The sequence below is a fragment of the Rhincodon typus genome, chromosome 13 (assembly GCF_021869965.1).
Source record: "Rhincodon typus isolate 14 chromosome 13, sRhiTyp1.1, whole genome shotgun sequence".
NCBI lineage: Eukaryota > Metazoa > Chordata > Chondrichthyes > Orectolobiformes > Rhincodontidae > Rhincodon > Rhincodon typus.
This window is the reverse complement of record NC_063344.1, coordinates 68205028-68212520: the sequence shown is the minus strand read 5'-3', so window position 1 is coordinate 68212520 and position 7493 is coordinate 68205028. Positions and strand designations below refer to the sequence as shown.

Here is a 7493-nt window from a genome sequence, read left to right as displayed (position 1 = left end):
TGATTGTGCTCTACAGCTTGTTATTTCGGGTTCTCCAGCATCAGCAGTTCCTACTATCTCTGTATTGCAGCATTGTGTTTGCTTTCTTAACTGGTGCATTGTAACGATAAAATGAAGAAACTTTAACCTACAACTGACTTGTTGGGATCCTCTGTAACTCTGACAACATCATCAGGTTTGAACCTGCACATTCCAAACCTCTCCATAGTTTAGTGAAAAACGTGCATTGAGTTTCTGATTTTAGATTATTTTGAATCTCCTTTCCGTCTCTCGCCATAACTCGTTCTGAACATTTCCATCACGTGCTCTCACTTCCCTTTCCTGTCAACCTGATTCTCACTATTCAACTCTCCTGACTCCATTGCCATCATCAAGAATCCTGATTCCTTTCTCTCCCTGATTCTCCTGTGCTCCTGTGATAGTAAACTTACCTAAGTGAAGAAGTGCGGCTGAAACCTCAGTAAGTTTGCTCGCTGGACTAGAAACTGCAGGCTCTGGTTTACTCCAGACGATACCAGCTCGGATCAGGCGGGAATGGATGTAATCTCGGCACAGCGCTTTCGCTTGAGAAATGAGCTCTTTCTCAGGGGGAAAGCGGTCAAAAACATCCATCACTTCAGCAGCAAAGACGGAGGAACGTCGAAGCATCTCCATCTGTAGAAAAGCAACATGTGATTAGATAATATCTGAACTACACTAGACAATATCACCACAAAGGTCTACAGAGTGGTGACGGAAAAGGGTGCATAACATACAGGGTAAGAGTTGGGTGTTTAGTGTATGTGAGACATTCTGATAAGCAACAGTGTGTCAAACTGAAATTTGGTTGAATTCAACTTAAAAACTTTAAAATTGCAAGTTACTCAGTTTTGAGCACAAACTGCCCAACAGCGCTGGTTAACTGGCAATCAGCTACAAGTGTCATATAGCCATGTAGCACAGAAACAGACCCTTTGGTCCAACCAGTCCAAGCTGAAAATAATCCCAAACTAGACTAGTCCCGCCTGCCTGCACTTTGCCCATACCCTCCAAACATTTCCTTTTTATGTACTTAACTAAATGTCTTTTAAATATTGCAATTGTACCTGCATCCACCACTTCCTCTGGAACTTAATTCCACACATGAACCACTTTCTGCGTAAAAAAGTTGCCCCTCATATATTTTTTAAATGTTTCTCCTCTCACCATAAAAATATACCCCCTAGTCTTGAAATTCCCACCCTAGGGAAAAGACACCTGCCATTCTCCTTATCTATGCCCCTCGTGATTTTATAAGGTCACCCCTCAACCTCCTACGTTCCAGTGAAAAAAGTCGCATCCTATTCAGCCTCTCTTTATAACTCCAACCCTCCATTCCCAGCAACATCCTGGTAAATCTTTTCTGAACCCTCTCCAGCTTAATAATATCTTTCCTATAACAGGGCAACCAGAACTGGACACAGTACTCCAGAACAGGCCTCACCAACACCCTGTACAACCTCACCATGATGTCCCACCTCCTACACTCAAAGGTCTGAGCAATAAAGGCAGGCTACTAAATGCCTTTTAATCACACTGCCTGCATATGATGCCAACTTCAAAGAATTATGTCCCTGAACCCCCAGGTCTCTCTGTTCTACAACACTATCCAAAGCCCTATATTTAATTGTATAAGTCCTGCCCTCGTTTGTTTTACCAAAATGCAACACCTCACATTTAACCAAATTAAACTCATTGGAATTTAGAAGATCAAAAGGCAATCTTATTATAATATACAAGATTCTCAGGGACTAGATATGTGGATACTATAGGTAGATATTTTTCCTTGTAGACTAGAAATAGGCGACACTGTTTAGGAGATCAGGAGGAATATTTTGAGTCGTTTGTGTGTGGAATTGTCTTCATGTTACTAGCCAGCTTTCTCTATGTTGTCTGTATCTTTTACCTCTTTAGTCATTCCTAGTGGTTTTTAAACTCTATTCAGACTTTTGACCTACTACTTGTCTCTGTAGATTTGTACAGTATTTCTTTTCAACAAGCCACTGTGTTCCCCGGCCAACATCTTTGTCTCAGGCTTGTTGCCGTGATTGCTTGAATAGTTGCTAATAGGTGAATAGGAGCCTGAGTCACCAGTTGTGAATTGGGTGCGGTTCAAAAATGGATAGAAACAAACAGTATGGGCTGATGGATAAAAGGGCTGTAGAACAGAGCGCATAGTTTGGGAATTCTGTGCAGGTGAGGTGCTGCTTTTCGTCTCCATTTCTTGTCAAGGTTTATACTGCAGGCAAATATTTAATTTAGTAATTTAGATTAGTTAAAATAAATAGTTAAAATACAAAAAATTATAAGTTGATTAAAAACACAGATTATTCAAAAAACAAAATAAGGTCATTAATATAGCAGGGAGCTCTGGTTTAGTGGCAGTGTCCCTACCTCTGAGCAAGGTGGCCTGGGTTCAAATGCCATCTGCATGAGAGATGTGAGGCTGTGACGTTCCTGAACAGGTTGATTCAAAAACATTTTGGTCTACCTTAGCCTGGCTGAGGAATCCTGGCTGACAAATTAGCAGAAGCTGGAGGCCAAAGTCTTAGCTCATCTAGGCTGCTGCACAGAACTGCTCTGAGTGCTATCCTACAGGTGCCAAATGCTGGTCAAAAACCAGCTGGTGGCCTCCATGATGTGGAAGCGCTGGTCCCTTTGACCCATCCCTCCAGCTCTGTTACAAAAATCCGGTGGGTGTTGGTTCACCTCTTCTGGTACAAGAGATGTACTGGGTCACAGGACACAGTCAAAGTCTCCCCCTTGAGGAGGGTGTTCAGTTGGTTTGTTCCCACCTCCGTATGTGGCAACTTTCTACCTTCAGACCCTGCAGCGATACCTTTCCGTCAAGCCATCACCTAGACGGTGCTCTCAGGCAACATATTCCTTCTGTTGGGTGCACAGTCTCAGTTACAACATGTAGCTCCTGTTCATACACAGTGAGGGTCTTTATGAGAACCTGATCAACATCTGGAATATGGTTGATTTACACCAGTTCTTGCTGCTGTCAGGAGTAGCAGTTATCGCCAGAGAGCCACTGATCAGGAATCTACACTTCTTTTATCACAGGCTCGAGTGCCTGGAGGAGGGAGGCCTCGGTTGCGGGGGGGACCAGAGTTGGGAACATGCTGGGTGGCAGGGGCCTGGGCTAGATGTTCCCCCGGGAATTGGCAAGCAGGGTGGCAGTGGATGCCCAGCTTATGGCCAATGCCATCCATCGCCTGAAAAGGCTGTGCTCGGAGCTGATGCTGTGCAAGGGTTGAAGGACACTCTAGCGAGCAGTGTGATCCCATCTGTGTGTACCCCTACTCAGAATTCTACAATATCTCCAGGTTCCAGAAGGTGTCTCAGAAGCCCACACTCCACAACCTGAACCACCTGGTGCAGAGTCCCTGTGTCCTTCCATCTGGTGCAGAGAAGTACCATTACATTAAAAGATCTAGAAGGACAGGGGCAGCTAATACATAGCAACACCACCAGCTGCAAGTTCCCTCCATGCCAATCTGACTTGGAAATGTATTGTTGTTCCTTCAGTGTCACTGGGTCAGAATCGTGAACCTCCCTTCCTTACAGCATTGTGGATATTCCTACACTACACAGACTGCAGCGGTTCAGGAAGGCCTTTGAAAGCAATTGGAGATGGGAAATAAACACTGTAGTGAATCTCATATCCTGTAGAACAATGTTTTAAACATCCTTTCCTGATACATGCACACATGGAGTTCTGATATCACCCTTGCAAATCTCCTTCACACCCTCTCCCATGCAGCTATGACCTTTTTAGAATACAACCAGAATTACATACAGTGCTGCTAAATGTGGGCAAACCAAGATTTGATCCAGATTTCATGTCAGCTCCCTACTTTTCAATTCTATCCCTCTGGAAATAATGCCAAGTGCTTGTTTACTTCTTTTATGGCATTGCTAACCTATGGCACAACTTTTGATTATTGGTACACTTGTACTCTTAAGATTCTTTAGTTCCTCGAATCGCACCTTACAAGTGACCCTTTGTGACCTTTTTTTTCCTACAGGTACTACCTGACCTTTACTAGCGATGAGCTTCATTTGCTATTTTTTTCCAAATTTGAGTTCAAACTCCAAGGCAATGCTGAAGCTGTGCACTATCCTTGTCAGGTCTCCTGTGGAGCAGATCTAGTCACAGAAACATAAGTGGCAATGCCAAGGACAATGAAGATACTAGGGATCATCAGAAGACAGACTCAAAATAACTGGATAAGCTATCTATGTTTACATAGAAAATAGAGGAGTATGTCATTCAGCCTTTTGAGCCTATTCTACCATTTAATATGATCATGGGCTAATCATCCAATTCAGTACCCTGTTCCTGCTTGCCCCCCATGCCCTTTGATCCCTTCAGCCCTAAGAATTACATCTAACCCTCTCTTGAAAACATTCAAAGTTTTGGCCTCCACCATTTCTAGAATGTGGTAAATCCAGGTCATTTATATTTCTTTTGAGTCTGTCTTCTGATGATCCCTAGTATCTTCATTGTCCTTGGCATTGCCACTTATGTTTCTGTGACTAGATCTGCTCCACAGGAGACCTGACAAGGCTAGTGCACAGCTTCAGCATTGCCTTGGAGTTTGAACTCAAATTTGGAAGGAAAGTACAAGGTAAGGGCTGTGGAATGCAATTTTCAAAGAAAGAACTTATGCTGGTATAGCACATTTCACTTCCTGATGTCTCAAACTACTTGACAACAATTCAAGCATCTGCCACAAGTAGTGACAGTATTTTATTTTGTGATTGTTTATTGAGGGACAAATATTGGCCGAGACACGCAGAAGGAAACCCATCCTCTTCAAAGGGAGGGAAGATAACAAGATCCAGGTTTGAAGTTCTATTCTGAGCTCTAGTCAGTGAAGTAATAAGTGAACATCTCTGGCCAGAATGCTACCACTTAGCCATGGCTGCAGATACCAGGCAATTTTTTTTCCTTTTAACAGAATGTGTTTGATTAGAATTATCTGTTTGGTCTGAAAGAGTTAAGGCTAGGATATTGATACTAAAACCAGGATAGATTTAAGAAGAAAACTATCCTAGACTTAACATTAACTCTTGATTCTCTCTCTCCACAAATGCTGCCATATCTGCTGAGTTTTTCCAGCACTTCTTTTTTATTTCAGATTTAAGAAATAGACGTTGCTACAGTTGGGTGATTAGATTCACAGAATGGTTACATGGGAGGCCGTTCAGTTAGTGTTCAAACAAACTGAAAGCCTTTCTTCATCCAAAACTCTCTGCAAACATGCAACAAAATGAACAACAAATGCTAGCGCCAAACTTAGAAGCTAATCAAGTCCACAACAAATTTTAGGCAGGCTACAGCAATCACCGAAAACTTACAACTAAAAACCAATCAAACAAATGCAAAACCTAAAAGCTGCATGCTGAGGAATCAGTCTCAAATCTGCAGAAATAAACCATCAAACCAACTGCTTTAGAGTGGATTTCTTTTCTAAATCCAAAGATTTAACAAAATGAAGAGAAACAGCCTCAATCCCAGCAAAACAAACTACCCAGAAGGAGGAATGTGAGAGCCACTGTCCTGTGATACTAGGAGGCCCTCCAATAAAAAAGCCAACGTCTGAAGCAGAACCAATTCTCAGCAACCTCCCCTCCCCAACCCCAGGGGAAAAACACTGGAAAACATGAAATCATCAAAATTCAGACAGAGCAGCAGCAGCGGAATTCCTGGGAGATAGAGGGAAGGAAGAGACTGAGGAGAGGACAGAGGGGAGGGAAAGAGAGGACAGAGGGGAGGAGGGGAAGACGGAGGAGAGGACAGGGGGAAGAGGGAGAGATGGAGGAGAGGACAGGGGAAGAGGGGGAGACGGGGGAGAGGACAGGGGAGAGGGGGAGATGGAGGAGAGGACAGGAGGAAGGGGGAGGTGGAGGAGAGGATGGGGGAGTGGGGGGGGGGGGGGAGGACAGGGGAGGAGGGGGGGACGGGGAGACAGAAGAGGACGGGGAGTGGGGAGACAGAGGAAAGGATGAGTGGAGGGGTTGACGGAGGAGAAGACAGAGGGAAGGGGAGGAGACACAGTAGAAGACAGAAGGGAGGCAAGGGGGAGACAGAGGAGAGGACAGGGGAAGGGACAGGGAGACAGAGGAAAGCACAGAGGGGAGGGGAGGAGGACATGGAGGAGCGACAGAGAGAGGAAGGGATAGAGAGTTGGGGGCAGGAGTGGGGTATAGCAGTCTCCAGGTGAGTTTCGAAATAGAATGAGCCAAGGCTGGACAGACTTGCTCTTCCATCGAGACAGCAACATGGCTTAAACCAAAGGCAAAGGACACGTATAAGTTACACTGACCTCTTGCTCCGGGACGTGCTGCAAATTAAACTTCCTGCCTTGTTTTCAAGGAGCCTGTGACTCTAGGGGTGGTTGATTTTTCTCTCTGTCTCTCTTTTCTGCGGCTGTTCCTTCAGTGATTCAGTTCCAGATGTGCTTTCACCGCCCCCTACGCTGCCTCTCCCTCTCTGCTCGCTCCCCTTTTATGGTGAGATGGTTTTTACAGCAAATAAATCCGTTTGTAAATCCTGTTAAAATGCCTCTGGGTTTCCAGCAACTTTCGCAAGCAGCCCCATTTATGGCAAAGAGGATGAGTTCTGATCGGAGGCTCCAGCCACATCCACTGTCTCGAGTCCTCACCAATCCTCTTCACGCACAAAGAACAACAGACAACCCCAGCATTACAAAACAAGGCTTTTCGCTCTCCCACTCTCGGCAGCTCACACTAAGCACAGGAAGACATGCTTCTTGGAGAGACACTGCCGCTTTCTGGCCAACTGAAAATGAAGTGAAAAGGACTTTGTTCTTTAAAACACGAAATGTTTCGTCCAGAGGTTAAAAGCGTGTATCTGTTTGAAATTAAAACACGTTGGTTTTATTATACACAATTTCTATTTGTAGATAATACAGGAAATATAAAAAGCACACATATATTACACAGTTAAACAGAGGCACACATGCGATTACAACATACAGGGTACACAAATGCATATACAACATACAGTACATTCACATTAGAATTAGAATTTGCTTTATTGTCAAATGGGGGTATACACTAAAATGGAACATATAGAGTATACACACATTCACATACAGCATATCGGATACACAGAGTTAAATGCCTGGTTCAAAGATCAGTTTAAGTGGAATGGGTTTCAACGTTATGGGGAAGTAGCACTAGTGCTGGGGTAGAAGAGAGCTGTTCTGCTGGGGTGGGCTTCACTTGAACCATGCTGGGATCAGTGCCCTGCTGAAACACTTAGCTAGAGCTGCAGAGAGGACTTTAAACTAATTAGAGCAGGGAGGGTTTGGGAGAAGGGAAATGTAGGTTTACAAAGTAAGAGGATGTTGCAACATTACAGGGCAGCTATTTATAGAATAACACCCGAAGTGGGGCAGGAAGGAATAGCATGCACAAATTTAGAAAAACAGCAAATA

The 7493-nt window shown here is 44.1% G+C and overlaps 1 protein-coding gene across 1 annotated transcript in view; it reads right to left on the bottom strand.

Annotated features, from left to right (window-relative positions):
* boka (BCL2 family apoptosis regulator BOK a) overlaps positions 1–6787 on the bottom strand; it is a 36107-nt gene extending 29320 nt beyond the window's left edge. Inside the window, exons 1-2 of the mRNA XM_048604368.1 lie at positions 6357–6787; positions 432–654 (exon numbers count right to left, since the gene is read on the bottom strand). Coding sequence (XP_048460325.1) covers positions 432–654 — 223 coding nt within the window. The 5' untranslated portion in view covers positions 6357–6787. The remainder of the gene's footprint in view (positions 1–431; positions 655–6356) is intronic.
* Between the last annotated feature and the right edge of the window lie 706 nt (positions 6788–7493).